The 15,963-nt window shown below is 42.1% G+C and overlaps 1 protein-coding gene across 1 annotated transcript in view; it reads left to right on the forward strand.

Annotated features, from left to right (window-relative positions):
- LOC138625292 (receptor-type tyrosine-protein phosphatase S-like) overlaps positions 1-15,963 on the forward strand; it is a 69,190-nt gene that overhangs the window by 14,294 nt on the left and 38,933 nt on the right. Inside the window, exons 2-4 of the mRNA XM_069706114.1 lie at positions 323-536; positions 5,029-5,174; positions 8,834-8,975. Coding sequence (XP_069562215.1) covers positions 392-536; positions 5,029-5,174; positions 8,834-8,975 — 433 coding nt within the window. The 5' untranslated portion in view covers positions 323-391. The remainder of the gene's footprint in view (positions 1-322; positions 537-5,028; positions 5,175-8,833; positions 8,976-15,963) is intronic.

Here is a 15,963-nt window from a genome sequence, read left to right on the forward strand (position 1 = left end):
TGGCCGTACTGTTGCAGTCCAGCCCAAAATATTGAATTTATGTTATTTACCTCAGTTATGAGCAGCCGTTTCTTTTCAGCTCAGTGTGAGAGTCTCTGCTGTGTTTTGCAGGTGTTGACGGCCATGCTTGTTTCTGTCCTTATATCTCTGTGTTTTACGAAGGGCAAAGCTCAACCTGTGCGACACTGACAGTGTGGAGCTGACACAGGTAAAGGAGATACATGTTAAGTCCGTGCGAGGAAAAACACTGCGCTCCACAGGAATGATAAATCAGTGGTAGAGGAAATATGTCTAACCTTCTTTCTTTTTTTTTCATCTCCAGAGTGCCTACCCTTGTTGAGTGAAGCCCTACCCGTATCTCCATCATCTCCAACCAACCCACGGTGGCGCCATGCCTCTGCCCAAGACGGGTGGAGTTCTGGCCCAGTCCAGGAGGCCTATCCTGGGGCGCCGCCTTAGCCCATCTCCCCTGTGTCTGCTGCTGCCTTTGATAATCCTGCTAACCAGACCTATGAGCAGCACGTGTAGAGCACTAGGTATGACAACCAACTATCTCTTTTGCTGTCTATCAGTTGAGCTAGCTACACCTTTATTTCTCTCTCTTTCTCAGTTTAATGATAGGTGGTATGATGTCAGCAGTATATTCCATGTACAAAGGTGTGGATGTACTGTGTGTGTGTGTGTGTGTGTGTGTGTGTGTGTGTGTGTGTGTGTGTGTGTGTGTGTGTGTGTGTGTGTGTGTGTGTGTGTGTGTGTGTGTGTGTGAGTGAGTGAGTGAGTGAGTGAGTGAGTGAGTGAGTGAGTGAGTGAGTGAGTGAGTGAGTGAGTGAGTGAGTGAGTGAGTGAGTGAGTGAGAATCCAGGCTTGTCAGTACATCAGCTCCGGACTGTGGTGTTGTTAATGTGTTTTGATAAGCCGGGAGGTCCCATCAGCATGTTCCTCATCATCTCCTTGATTACAACATTTCCACAGACTTCCTGCCTCAGTGGTCCACACACACACACACACACACACACACACACACACACACACACACACACACACACACACACACACACACACACACACACACACACACACACACACACACACACACACACACACACACACACACACACACACACACACACACACACACATAGCTCACACACACATATGCTCAGACAGACTCAGCTGTCACTGCTCTGAAAATGTCACCATGCTGAAGGAAACAACATCCTAAATATGGAGATAGCACTTCACGCCATTTGAAATCAGGAAATTGTCTAATATATTTTTCATTTTCCATGTCTGCATCCAATTTGAGGCCACGAACCATTGAGAAGACTGACGTCATGGTGGAAATATTTGTATATTCAGTGAAGAGGTAGAATTACACAACAGCCAACTTTCAGTTGAAATATGGGACTGAAGATCTCTGCCTTTGGACCACCTACAGTGTTTCTCTCAGTAGAATAGATAGTGTCGTGAAAAAAAGCTTCCTTCCCCTGTCACTTTATATCGCCCAAGCTTTCTAAAAAAAGAAATGGTTAAAAACCAAAAACATGAATTCAAACAGATTTTTTTTTTTCCTTCCATTAACTGCTTCTTTTGCGAAACTCTTAAATTAGTGAGAGGAAATTTAATGGAAAGGTTTTAAATCTTAACCCCCCTAAAAAAATTATAACTAAAGCATTAAGCTTTGGTCAAGAACATCTGAAATGAAATGCTGAGAATCCAAATGTTCCTGCTTTAATAGCTTTTGTGTCATTCAGATTATCTATTTTTCTGAAATCCTGCAAAGTGGATCAAACTTTAATGATTTTTGACATCAAATGGGAACATCATGGACTGCAGCTGTGTTTGAAATCAAGTTGAGCATAAAATCATTACATTATTACATTACATTTCATTTAGCTGACGTTTCTATCCAAAGCGACTTACAATAAGTGCATTTCAACCATGAGGGTACAAAACCCAGAACAACAGGAATCAAGAAAATACAATTTCTTCAAGAAAGCAAAACTACAAAGTGCTATCAGTAAGTGCCATTTTAAGTGCTACTAAAGTTCTCCTATTCAAGTAAAGTCGGAAGAAGTGTGTTTTTAGTTTGCGGCGGAAGATGTACAGAGTTTCCGCTGTCCTGATGTCGGTGGGGAGCTCATTCACCATTTAGGAGCCAGGACAGCAAACAGTCGTGATTTTGTAGATCACACTCAAACAGAATTCCTAATTACCCAAAGGTGTTGCAGCACTACTTATCTGTGAAAAATTGTTTGCACACAATAGCGCCCTGACAAGTAAAACAAGCTACCTGATTTTAGACTCCTGGCCTGAAAAAAAGTTCACACTGACGAAGCATTAATGGGAATTTAAATGTTATTCCTTCAGTAACTGCTTACTGCTAGATATTTTTTAGCAACTGTGATTGTGAGGGAGAAAGATTATTATATACCATATAAAGGACAACAAATATGCTCCTCTCAGGTGAGAGTTATTAATAGGCCATCAGTGTCTCTGTCGCTTAACTCACTTTTTTGACAGTTAATAGGTATATTGCTTTTCCATTACCACTTTGACTTTTATGCAAGACATTCCCTTTAAAAAAAATTAACTCGGAACGAATGAACTCGGATATAATTCCTTTTAATCCTGCTGTTTATGTGCCCAGATTTCAAATTCTTATTTGAGATGGTCTCACAAATTATCTTTACGATACCGTTTTTCTTCATCCAACTACATGTCGTACTCCAACTGCCTTCATCCTCTTGAATCACAAATTTGTATTATTTATTATTTTATTTATTTCACATATTTGGCTGAGATGCAAACAAATTTGGCAGCAAAGACACACAAACAGGAAGATATGCAATATTAAAAGGGGCTTAAAGGCTTGTCAGACCATAGCTGGTTGCATTTATACCTTTGCCAAGTTTTTCCAAAACTAAACTTCTATTTCTTTAACTCATAGCCTGATAATTGTCTGATCTGAAGCAACCTCGGAGTTCCAAACACTTTTCTGTCACATGGCTGCTAAATACGTTATGACACTGTACCTGCTGGTCCCAGTTATATTTGAGCAAAGCATTAGTGACTCATTCAGTTGATTTTAAAACAGGTTACAAAGGTGTTCCATTAACAGACTAGTGATAGGTCAGACCTGGCTGGTCCATAGCAACAAAGTGAAAGCAGGGTGAAGGAAAGACTAGCAGTCACGATACAAAAATATATTAATTCAGAAACCAATGTTTCAAAATTATGTTCTTCTTCTTCGGGGTAGTAAAAAGTGAAACCTAATATTAAAGAAATATAGTCCTCATTAGTCCCTCATTTTCCAGCGAGATTTCTAGAACCTTCCCATCATAACAAGTTTCTGTTCAGTGCAAATCCATCCCGAGCCATTGCCTCGCAGGGCTTTTCTTCTGGCTTTCAGAAGAGGCTTAAGTGGTAGCATTGCCAGTGGGGGTCGGTTTTGCACGAGGATTGGTGTTGAAGTACATTTAAGAGAACATAGAAAACATTTTGGACTCAACATGAAGCCACTGAAAACCATGTTCGAGCCCTAAGAAGAACACGAAATTCATTCATAATCCGATAGTCAGGAGAAAGCAGTTTCAGCCATGACATTTTTTTGACTTTTCAGATTCTCATATTGTTGGCCGGGAAAAAGGGCAGTTTGCTCAATACTCCGTGTGCATTTCTAAGAGTCTAACTGGCAGGAAAATATTCAGCTCTTGAATTCTGAAAGGGTGGGAATACATTTGTTCTGATTGACTATACTGTACCAGCATTTTGCTTCTTCCTGTTGAGGATTATGGCAAGCATAAAATGAAACCACTTTTTTTCTGACATTCAGAGTGGGTCTCTTAGAGGCAGCACAGTGCAGCAGGCACAGGAGCAGTCTTCTGACATTATGTTTTCCAGTTACTGTCAAGGCATTGTAGTGAAACTGGAAAGTGGTCTGTGTGGCTGTTAACCAGTGAAGTGAGCGGGAGTGGGAAGACGTGCAAACAGGCTTTAAGAGTCCGCCAGTGATTATTCAAAACAGAAGTGAATCAACACAGCAAGACCTCACCCACCGAGACGTAGGTGAGGAGGAATCCAGGTTGCTATGGTAAGGGTCAACCTGCCTTCACCCTGATGGATAGCAGTGATTCTGTAGCTGAGGAGGAGTTAAGCTGGGCACCATGGCAACAAGCCACAGACAGATAGCAAGGGGTGGATGCATGAGGTTGTTTGACTGATCTGACTCAGCCACTGTGAAAAGTGTAGGTTCTGTACTGTTGGCTCAATATCACACATGGAAATTGCTATTTTCTTGCAGAGGGCAACTGAAGTTAAAATGCATCTGATGTGGGATGTGGGATGTATAAGTATACATCCCACATCAGATGCATTTTAACCACTGAAATTGTTCTTAAGTTCCCCCACTGAGGCAATGCAGGAAATTAGCCCAACTGGGGTTGGTGTGTGCATTGTATCTGTGAAGATCATCCAAAGCTGCATTTGCAAATCCCCTATAGGTGTTTGGCAAATACAGGCTCAAAATGACACCTCTGGTATTAATACATTTAAACCAATTATATGCTGTGAATTTGCAGCCAACACTTCCCCTACCTGTGAAACACTCATGTGTCATGACAGCTCATGCTGCATGCAATACAATGGTAGCCTGCACGGGATGAAGCAGAGGGAGAGAGAGAGAGAGGGAGAGGGAGAGAGATGTTCCTCTGAAGCCCAACCCTATCTTTTATTTATGACCCACAGGAAGTCCTTCAGCTTGTCCTCTGATACCCAGGAAGTAAGCACAACCCACTGCCATCAGAACACAGTCACTGACAGTGAAATGGGGTGTGGTCAGCAAGGGGGGTTGTAGCTGGTTATGGAGTTGGTTTGATGTCCTGTGGGTCTGAAGGTGTCAGTTTTCATGCTTGTGTTTTGATTTTCTTCTTTTTCTTTTTCCTTATATATATATATATATATATATTTTTTTTTTTTTTTTTTTTTTTTTTTGCTCCCCGATCCCATCTCCCTTTCTCTGTCTTTCAGCTCCACCGAAGTTCACCAAGATTCCCACAGACCAGATCGGAGTGTCAGGGGGTGTGGCATCATTTGTGTGTCAGGCCACTGGCAATCCCAAGCCTGTCGTCTACTGGAACAAGAAGGGCAAGAAGGTTAACTCCCAGCGTATCGAGGTGGTTGTCACAGTGCACAATGGTTAACTCCCTTAACAGCATGCCAAATATGTACAGTATATCTATTGATGCAGATGTCATTCTATGAATGTTTACAATAGTAATAACTATATTTGTGGGGGGGGGGAAAAAAGTGGGGGGGAAAATGACAGTAGTACCCATATTCACATGTAGGTGTGTGCAAATCATTAATTAATACATTTTGAATTTGTACAGTTAATAAAAGATAAAGGGAGATATTACTGATGTTCACAACATAAATATATTTAATTAAGACGACATGCATTTTAATTGGAGTAGTAAAAAGACCATTTCAAAACCTAGTGTATGGTTGAACCAAATATGAAATGCTAAAGGAATTTAGATTTTAAACAGGGCTTTTCATTTGAAAAAAAGTTTATAGGAAGTCGCAATATTCGGCCGACTTGGAGTGACTTCAGATGTTTTGTCATTTAAACTCTGGAGAAAGTAAAACATTTGGTTGTTTTATCTTATTGAATATTTGATGTTAGCATGAATTCATAACAGCACTAGACATTTTTGAAAGGACTGAACTGTGATTTTTCTGACGCTTATGTTACATCAACAGGCCATTTCCTGCTAGCAGTGGTGCTAACTCAGCCTGCATTTTGTGTCGGATTTGACTTAAAAAACTCTATATGGTCATCATCTGTCTCTGTTCATATTCTGTCCGTCCCATTTTGCTGCCAGGTCAACACTATTCTAAAGTTAATGTAGTGTTATTTTTTTTAATTATTTTTTTTTTAATTAATTGCAACACTAACAGACAATCCACTAAGGGAATAACACAAAGACAATAAAAAAATAAAAAAAACAGAAAATAATAATAAGAGCAGTTAATACAGTTGCAGGTTGTGTTAAGTGTTGTGTGAGTTGATGTTAATATGCTGTTGGTGTTGGTGTAGCCTGTATGTGTGTGTGTGTGCACGTGTGTGTGTTTATTAAGCAGTCAGTCTAAATTCCAATTGTGGTGTGAGTGTGCTTAAAATATGATTGTGGATATGCAAAGAAAACTAAAGTAAGATAACAGGATAAATGGGATCAAGTTTGTGAGAAATGAATGAGAGATGACCAAACTGACTGAGGTTCTGCTGCAGAATTTTTGATGGGGGGGATGATACATTTTCCATAACGAAGTAATCTATGAGAAGCTTTTTCCAGTGTGTAATGTGTATTATGTTCCTTGATTTCCAGTTCATGAGGATCGTTTTCTTGGCGACACTTGGGGCCACAAGGAGTAATCAACCGTTTGTTTCGATCAGTTTGATTGTTGATAAGTCATGTAGTAAACAGAGTAAGGGGGGTGATGTGATGTGGCATTTATTGTTTTAAGTAGTGGAGTGAAGTTGAGTCCGTACAGCTCTGACAGCCTGGGGGAAATATTAATACCGAAGTACGTGATGTGACCTGTGCATAGAGAGATAGGTGGTTTATAGGCTGCCACATCCCAGCTGTTTCTGTGTAACGGAAGTATGGCGGATTTATTCCAGTTGATGGCGTAGTTAGAGATGTTGAAGTATGATTCAATAAGTTTAATTGTTTCTTGTAATGATGACTGATGGTTTTGTAAGAATAGCAATATATCATATGCATAGAGACTTCTTTTATGGTGTGTGTTTGGTGTTTGGATTCTTTGGGTGTGAATGTTCTGACGAATGGCAGCAGCTTAAGGTCAAATGAAAATTATGAATAGAGAGGATGAGAGTGGGCATCCTTGCCAAGTGCCCTTGTGCAATGTGAAACTGTATGATATTTGTCCATGTGTTGTAATATAGTGTTACTTAGACTAGCTGCTAACATAGAAAAGCTGACAGTTGAGAACAAAAACGGGCAAGCGTAACGCAGTGCCCCCTGGGGAACGTTATGTATTTCGGGCCATATGAATCGCCCAGATTGCCCAGGTCAGAAAGAGTAGGCTAAAATTTAATGTAAATTATTGTAATTCTGGTTTTCCTTCTTGATTTGCTACAGCCATATTTTTCCTAAATAAAAAGTTTGACACTTTGTAAAACACATCAAGTGATACTTTCCTTATGTCTGTTTGCTTAATAGGATGCTGGATTCATAAGTTGATTAACTTTCACAAAGCATAAAGATGAGTAAAATGGGGGAAGTTAAACAAAAATTTTAATCTGTCTGGCAGCATCTCTAAAACTCATTAATTCGCTGGCAATATCTCATTATGAGCGTTTAATGTGGTAGATGGATTTTTTTTTGTACTTCAAACAGAGTCAAACTAGCTCTGTCCTCCAGCTGCTAGTGTTTATGCTAAGCTAAGCTAATTGACTCCCTGGCTCTGGCGTGACAGTTAAAGCACAGATATGAGAGTGATATCAATCTTCTCAGCTAAGTTTTAACAAGAACAAACATAAGCCTAAAATTTCAAACTATTTCCTTGAAATAATCATTTGACAACAATACAACATTTTTGCGCTTTTCAAGCATACGTCACAAGTTTCAATGAAAATTCACAGCATTTTTCAAAATGTACAAATTAAACCTAAAAAACAAAGGGCCTGATTTACTAAAGGTTTGCGTGTAAAATCACGAGCAAACTTCACATCACCTGCAAAAAAATGTCCGAGCTGATCTACTAACGACGTGCAGTGAGGATTGCGTCTTTCAAATGTGCAATTTGAAATGCAAATAGAACAATTTAGCACCTGCAATGATATTTACAAACCTGAAAGTAGATATAGGAGAAGTGGTTGATGTGTATTTTAGTACGACTGAAAGGAACCTATTAATCAGGTGCGCAAATCTGGAGAGACGACTGCTCTCATTGTTGTGAGAAGGAGACGCAGAGAAACTAAAGAATATGTAGAGAACGTGTTTTTACACCCTCGGAAACATGTTTGACATGACGGAGGGAACAATTATTCAGACATATCGTTTGTCCAGCGATAACATTTCTGAGTTATTGAATGAACTGAATGATGATTGACAGCCAACAACAAGGAGGAGCCACGAAGTACCAGCAATTAAAAAAACTTCTTACGACTCAGCATATCCTCCCAGTCCCGTTATTCATGTGTGCTGTCACAGGTACTGAATGTGTCCCGCAGAATTCACAGGGAGCTACATAATCACCTGCAAAACGGTTGCAAAACAATTTGCAAACTTTTGGAAGGAACACGCAATTTAGTACCCTTTATTTGTCTATTATATTATCACACTTTATGGACACTGCTGTCAAAAAGCTGAATATAAAGCAGGCTGGTCCAGAGTATTGTTCAATCTTATGGTTCAGTAGAGGCCTGACTGTATATTGGATATAACCTAATGCTTAAAGATACTGTATTTCAACGAGAGGACCAGAGTCAACCCCCCATATTGGTAAGTATCTACCCGGCTGAAGTGTCGTTGCGCAAGACACTGACTCCCTGCAGCTTCAGGGACGTGTGTGCAGGTACATGTCGTGTATCTGTGCCTGACCTCTAACATTTCTGTGAAGGAGATCAAGTGAAACAGGGATTTCCTGGAAAAGGTCGATACAGTATAATTGCTGTCACATTAATACTGTTAAAGCAAACTTGCTAAGGTGCTGGCATGTAACATTACTGTATAGTATGATTTGGAGGATCTGTTTCCTCTTCTGTAACTAATATGTCTTCTTCTGTGGTTCTGTGGCTCTCCAGACCGTAGAGTTTGATGAGGGTGCTGGTGCTGTGCTGAGGATCCAACCGCTCAGAGCACCTCGAGATGAGAACATCTACGAGTGTGTGGCTCGCAACAGTGAAGGAGAGGTGTCTGTCACTGCAAAGCTGGCCATTATCAGAGGTAAGACACAGAAACACACACACAAGGAGTGTGTCCACTTGAGAGGTGCTTTTCCTTTCACGTGTGCACACCTGGCTTCAACCGTCGTCCCCGCTTCACTTGGCTGTCAGTTGAGGATGTGACAGTAGAGCATTGCCACACCCTGCCTCCACAGCAGGCTGCAGTGAACTGTTCTTTTTATAGTCCCTCTAAGTGCAACCAAGCGTGATCTGGCCACAGAGAGGGCCAGCTAGTGCACTAGCTAAGGGGTATTTCAGCATCCCAGCTCGCTGTAATCACTACACTTCCTGGCCAGGGAGAGGGTGTTAATCTAATGTGCACTGCCTCCTTGGAGGGAAACTTATCTAATGTGATGCTTAAACATGTTATGAACTAAAGTTGCAGCATGTGGCTGCTAGCTTGGGATCTTAGCACTGGCCATCCGCCGAGCACAGCAGGAATGGACGAAGAAATAGAAGGATGGCTGCTCAAGCTGTTACTACATGAAGAAAATCAAGGGATTAGGGCTTGGTTTGGCAGACAACCCTTTTTGCCAGGAGTAATTGAGGACTAGGAAAGAGGGAGGAAAAGGTCGAGGAGAGGTGAGGGGGGGTTTGATGGAGGGTGAGGAGGTGGGAGTAAGTTGAGTAACACAACAGGATGGTGCGAAACAATAGAGATGAAATGGGATGTCAGAGGAGCTGGGGGTGGGGGTGTAGGAGTGCAGGAGATGGATGGGGATTGTGGAGTTGGCAGGGCTCTGAGGTAAGCAGAAGGCTGCTAGCCCAGGGAATAGACTCCTGTCCATCTGTTACTCAGCCTCTGCGCACACAGCCCCGATCTAAAGCACATTATCACATAAACTACACCTCGAAGGTGAGCCTCCCGGTGTTTGTGCTCTTGTGTTTCTCTGTTCCAGGTATGGTGTAAACTTCTATCTTCTGAGATCCGTATACCGTGATGTCACCCATCCCCTTCCCTTCTGTCACAATACAATCTTCCGTTTTTGAGAACAGAATACAGGACAGCAAGAAATATTTAACCTGGGGCTCTGTTCAGATTCAGAGTAGTAGGTAGCCATAATAGTTAAAATTTTCCCTAAATCATATTGCACAGACGGGTTGCATCCAGATAGCAACAGAGGCAATCATTCTGCAAGTATTTTTTTCCCTTGTAAGGTGAGCAATATGATAATAATGGAAGGATTCTCCAATTTAACCCTTTTACTAATCTCTCTTTGACAGATTAAAGAACACAGCACACAGAAATTAACACAGGAGTTCAGGCAACCAGGATATATTGATGAATCTGGTACATTTTTCGAGGAAGAATGGACAACATACCTTTCAAACTCTTTTTGTACCTCTCATCCAGAGACTCTTCATGGGCTAGCAGTCTGACTTAAACCTTTGCCAAAAAGTATTTTGAAACTGGGGTTTCTACAGCTGCAACCGGATGTTATAAGATCTGTTACTCTACATTATTCCAATCTCCAATTCTTCCTTAAATATGGACTTGATTTTCAAAAAAGCCCTTAAGAGAACATGAGTTGCTGGAATTTTTCTTGAGAAATAGAAAAGGACCACTTTCAAAATAATCTATGTGCAGCTTGTATCAAAACAATATTAGAGGCAGTCGAGCCAACGTGTCTTCAGATCCCTTCATTCATTTGGATTTTAAAGTTTTTTTCTACTTTTTGATTAACCAGTCTAAATATACAATTTTCACCCCAACATTTACAGGTGTACTTCTAAAAAAATATAACTTCTGATTTTTTTTAACAGTATGCTCCCAATATCACACAGTGATGCAATCAACTATAGGATGCGTGATATACTGCGGAATAAATCATCATCCAGGAATGCTGTTAGATGCACAAAAGTCTGAAAAAATTGCGCGAAGGTCCGTTTTAGTTCATTGGAGAAAAGATCCACCAATCACTGAAGCAGAAAGGAGGCTTTCCATTACTGGTTGAAACCCATCTACTCTCACTGAAAAGACTTTTCATCCCCTGATGTTCCATCTCGTCATTTTGTATAATGGTTGACCGAGACTAATAGCAGCGTTGCACAGTGTGGTTGGCCACAGGATATTTGCTTCTCCTCTATAGGCTGCCTAATGGATGGAGATGTTGTAGGTTATGGTCCGGGACATCTTTCTTTTTGTGCCTTCCCCATCATCATCCTCGCACATCACCCATCCCATTACCTTCTCTTTTTCCTCCATTCTTTTTTCCTCACCATCTCTTCCTGTCTTTGACTCAGGCGCGTTTTCTTTAGCCCACAGCGATAACCATTTCTAATTTCTTCTCTTTTGTTTTATTCATTCTTTCATTTTCGTAGCCATCTATTCCGCCTGACTCGCACTGTCTATCTGGGCTCTGTCTTTATTCCTCCTGTTTCATTTTTACAGGCTCCGTGCTGCTCCACCCTATCCCTTTTATAACTAAACTGCTCCTTTCTATGGACACTGCAGTTGTGTTGTTCTGCCTTTAGGAGACATGAATATCTGCAGTTCTGCATGTTTGAAAACCTCTGGTGGGCGAGAGATTCTCATCACTGCAGCACCATTTGTGTGTGTTTGTACACGCACGACCTTCACGATGGTGTGTGTGTGTGCGCGTGAATGCATGTACGTGGATTTCATTCCTTATGGCCGTTGAGTATGTGCGCATGCATCTGTGTGTGTATGGCTGGTTCGTGCAGCGTAATCCTGATTATACTCACCTCCCAGTGTCCCATTTTAGGAGAAAGGGAGATGAGGGATGGGGGAGGAAGAGGGTGAGAGAGAGAGAGAGAAGAGGGAGGAGAGATGTTCTGCCACCACGGCAAACACCCTTCATATGAACAACAGAGTCAGATCAGTGATTCCCCCAGGCGTCTGCTGCATTGGCAGGCCAGCGGCTCAAGCAGCCTTTCGGTCTGGAAACAACTGAGAGTATCAACTCAGCCTGCAAGAGGATTACACTCTTTGAGTGGAGAACTGTCTCTTTCGTCACATATACCCTCTCATCTTCACTGTTTTTATTCCATCCTTCCTTTTTTTCTTTTTACTTTCAGTCTTTCCTTCATGCATGTTTGTATGTGATACGTACACGGATGCTACATGTAGGATCATCATGTTTTTCTGTGTTTAGTCCCCGGCCACTAAAATACGGCTCAGGATGGTGAGGACACATGTGGGTTTTTGGCGTGAGTGATCCACGACGCGAGGTCTGATTTGGCATTGTGTTGTGATCTATTATCATAAAGGTCTATTAGCATTTAAAGTGCTCCCCTTCAGCCCTCCTGCAGTCTATAGGAGTCACAGCATTACAGCCTCTGAAGACTGCTGAGTGCCAGCAGATTAATCCTGAATCAGGCTCCCCGAGATCTGCTTTTATTCAGGCATCTTTCATGCACATGGCTATTTCCCACTGAAATGAAGTGAAATATGAATAGGATACCTGTTTCTTAACCAGAGGAAATGATGATTTGACTGTCGTGGAGCGAGTGTTTGTGTGTTTGTGAGAGGAAATACAAAGAAACACAAGGAGAGAAAAAAACCTGGATTCATGTTTGTTTGTTTGCATCATATGCATTATGTGCTTGACTCTTTGGGCGTGTGTGTGTGTGTGTGTGTGTGTGTATCTTTCCATGCTACTACTGTGTGTGTGTGTGTGTGTGTGTGTGTGTGTGTGTGTGTGTGTGTGTGTGTGTGTGTGTGTGTGTGTGTGTGTGTGTGTGTGTGTGTGTGTGTGTGTGTGTGTGTGTGTGTGTGTGTGTGTGTGTGTGTGTGTGTGTGTGTGTGTGTGTGTCTGTGTGTCTGTGTGTCTGTGTGTGCGTGCGCAAATTGCATATTTGCCCAGATCTGGTTGGCTCCTCTGACTGGTTTTGGGCACCAGGCCTGATTGCCCTTCTGCAAACATAACGAGGCCAAAATGTACGTTCTCAACCTCTTGATACACACAAATACACACAAACACAAAGCTCCGGGGAACAATGCTGCTCAGCCCTTGCCAATGTTCCCCCAAACACTGTTGACACACAGTGTTTATGTACACATGTTGCATTTTTCCATAGGCTGTCTTATCAATTTAACCAGGAGATGAAAAATAAGCAGTACTTTTGTGCAGCAGTGTTTGCATTTGATAAATGATTCATTTGTTGAAAAGTGTGATCAAGGCCATGCCCGCAGTATCTATTTCAAGCGGTCGCTGACTCATGCAGGGGCCTGGCTGAATACCTGTAGCTCTCTATTCTCCTCTCCAGTGAACTGTACTTTAATGTCCAGTACAACTATCTGTCTGCTGGTTTTTCTGCATTTACAGCGCAGAGGGTGAATCTGCTGCTATTTGTTAGTGTGCTCCGTCTGTCTTTCTATAGCACCCCTCTGCTTGACTGTCTGATTATGGTTTTAAGAATTCTATTTACTATATAGTTTTTTGCAGTTTGCTCTAAAGACTTTTACTTATTTTCAAGGACTGTTGTGTTATGTGCATACCAACACCTCCCATGCACTCTAATATATGACCATTACCCTGCAGGCTGTAAATCTATTATCTAAATTTTACATGAATACATTATTACTCCATTCTATTCTATTTTTTGTTTGTATTGTGGCTGCTTAGATTTGTTAAAGCCTGCATTCAAATCTGTTTTTCTTCCTTTCTTATGGTTGAATGTCTGAGCCTCACAGTGCAGAATGATGGGTGTGTTGATTTCAAAACTAGGGGGTGAAACCATATACACAAAGTATTATTCAAAGTAGAATATTTTATATACCTCTTGTAAATCTTCAAATAGGAGGGGAAGGAATGGTAAATGTTTGCATTGCTTATTAGCTGTAAATTAACATGGAGCTTGCAATAAGATAAAAAAAAAATTATTAAAAAATGTGTAAAAAGCTCTCTTCCTATCCATTTTTTAAAATTAGAATAATAAAAAGTACATTTTAAAGGAAGGAAACAAAACCTTTGATGATTTGAGCTTCATCAATCGGAGGTTTTGCTCCTTAATCTCACTGAGTGTCTTTAGATTTTGAACAGGACTAAACAAGCATTTCGAAGATGTGGCTCCATGGACTCCAGAGAATTTGAGTTTTCTACAGTTTAATGACATTTTATAGACTAAACCATTATGTCTGTCTGTGTGTCTGTCTGTCCATACCTGTCTCTCCTACTTCCCTCTAATTATTCAGTCCAAGGTCCACCAACACGGTGTATTTGCTGCATTAATAAAGACCTGACTGGAATACCGAGCCAGACCCCCTTCAGATGTACACACACACACACGCACACACGCACGCACGCATATATGCTCATGCCCCAAGACCGGTGCAGTGCCGTGCTTTAATTAACAGCCAGGGAGTCCATGTAGTGGTAGCCGGCGGAGTGATAAAGAGACCATCTGAACCCTCTCAGGAGAGGGGTGGGGTTGGGGGAGGGCAGAGCGGAGCAGATGTAGGCCTAGCATATTCCTCACCTCGGGGGAGCTCGCCTCCTGACCTGCCCATCGATCTCCTTCCTCTCCTTCCTTTCTCTTCCTCCCTGTTTCATCAATGGTCATACCACAGGCCTCCATTCAGGTGGCTCATTAGCATTGATCAGTCGGAGATGACGGGGTGGGGGTATGTGGGGGGGGGGAGGGGGTGTCAGGGTGGTCTCCTCCCTCCATTCGGGTCTCAAGTGTCTCGTGTCAGATGGTTGGTACGGGGCCTTATCGCTACACTAAACATCATCATCGGATGCTGCTCTGAGCTTTGAGTCCTCTCTTGCCGTCTGTGGCATTTCTCCTTCCTCCTCTTAGCTACAGCATCAGCAACAGCTTGACATTCCTATCTGACAGAGTCTCTCCAAGGCTGATGGCTGTGGATAGAGAGAACGAGAGCGATAGATCCTATCTCCACTCAGCCTCTCATCCTCATAGCAGATTGTGCGGGAACAGATGGTATATGTCTGTCATGTGGTTAGGTAGCAGGGGGCCCGGAGGAGCAGAGGAAAAACACACAGTTCGACGTGGCCACAGTCTGCGCTGGGCTCCAGATTTGCCTGTGATGCTGAGCTCGAGCAAGCAAACTTTGAGCGCCTTCGGTCGTGCGTGACAATCAAGAGGTTCCGATGGGTTTGATTTATCACCCGAGAAAATTGCCATCTTGGTAATTGCTTTACTGTTGTAGGGGAGTGGAATATATAATTACAGTTCTAGGTATGGAGGAGGTGTCTATGTGTATGTGTGAGAGAGATAGAGTGGTTAAAAGGGTAAGGAGAGGAGGAAGCAGGAAGGCTGATGGATGCTTGCTTACGTGTCTGGCCATCTGGACTCTTGTCACCGAGATCCTTAATCCCATTCACCAGAGAAAGTGTATGAGAGTGTGTTTGTGTGTATGTGAGATGGAAAGCAACTGCTTTTCTACGCACACACCTTCCTTTTCCTGGACATGTGTGGAAATGCCACACAACATTATTCCACACATTGCAGAAATCTCTGAGGATGCTAATGAGGACATAGTTTTACAAGCAAATATGTACACACAGAGACACACACACACACACCCAACGTAATCAGACATATCCAGACGCATGCAGACACATCCCAGATCGGCCTCTCTAATCGTTGGTACATTTTAACAATTACTGCTAACAAGTCCTTATTACCCCTAGTGCCCTGCCCCTCCTCTTGATCCCAGCTTCTAATTGCTGCTGCTGTTTCTGAGCAGCCTTCTGCATAGTTATTAGACAGGAATCATTACCAGCACATAACAATGAGCCACACCTTTGAAAATTCACAGTTCACTGCCACCAAAACATATATATTTCTGAGTTAGGAAAGTACTGTGTGTGTGTGCGTGTGTGTGTGTGTGTGTGTGTGTGTGCGTGTGTGTGTGTGTGTGTGTGTGTGTGTGTGTGTGTGTGTGTGTGTGTGTGTGTGTGTGTGTGTGTGTGTGTGTGTGTGCGTGTGTGTGTGGGAATGTGTCGGCACTTAAGTAGCTCCTGCTGACTGGGTGGTATGTTTATACTCCTCTAGAAACA

This window comes from Brachyistius frenatus, unplaced genomic scaffold, assembly GCF_029030835.1.
Source record: "Brachyistius frenatus isolate BFR_SWC_R1_liver_20210118 unplaced genomic scaffold, ASM2903083v1 Contig_61, whole genome shotgun sequence".
In the NCBI taxonomy this organism is placed as follows: domain Eukaryota; kingdom Metazoa; phylum Chordata; class Actinopteri; family Embiotocidae; genus Brachyistius; species Brachyistius frenatus.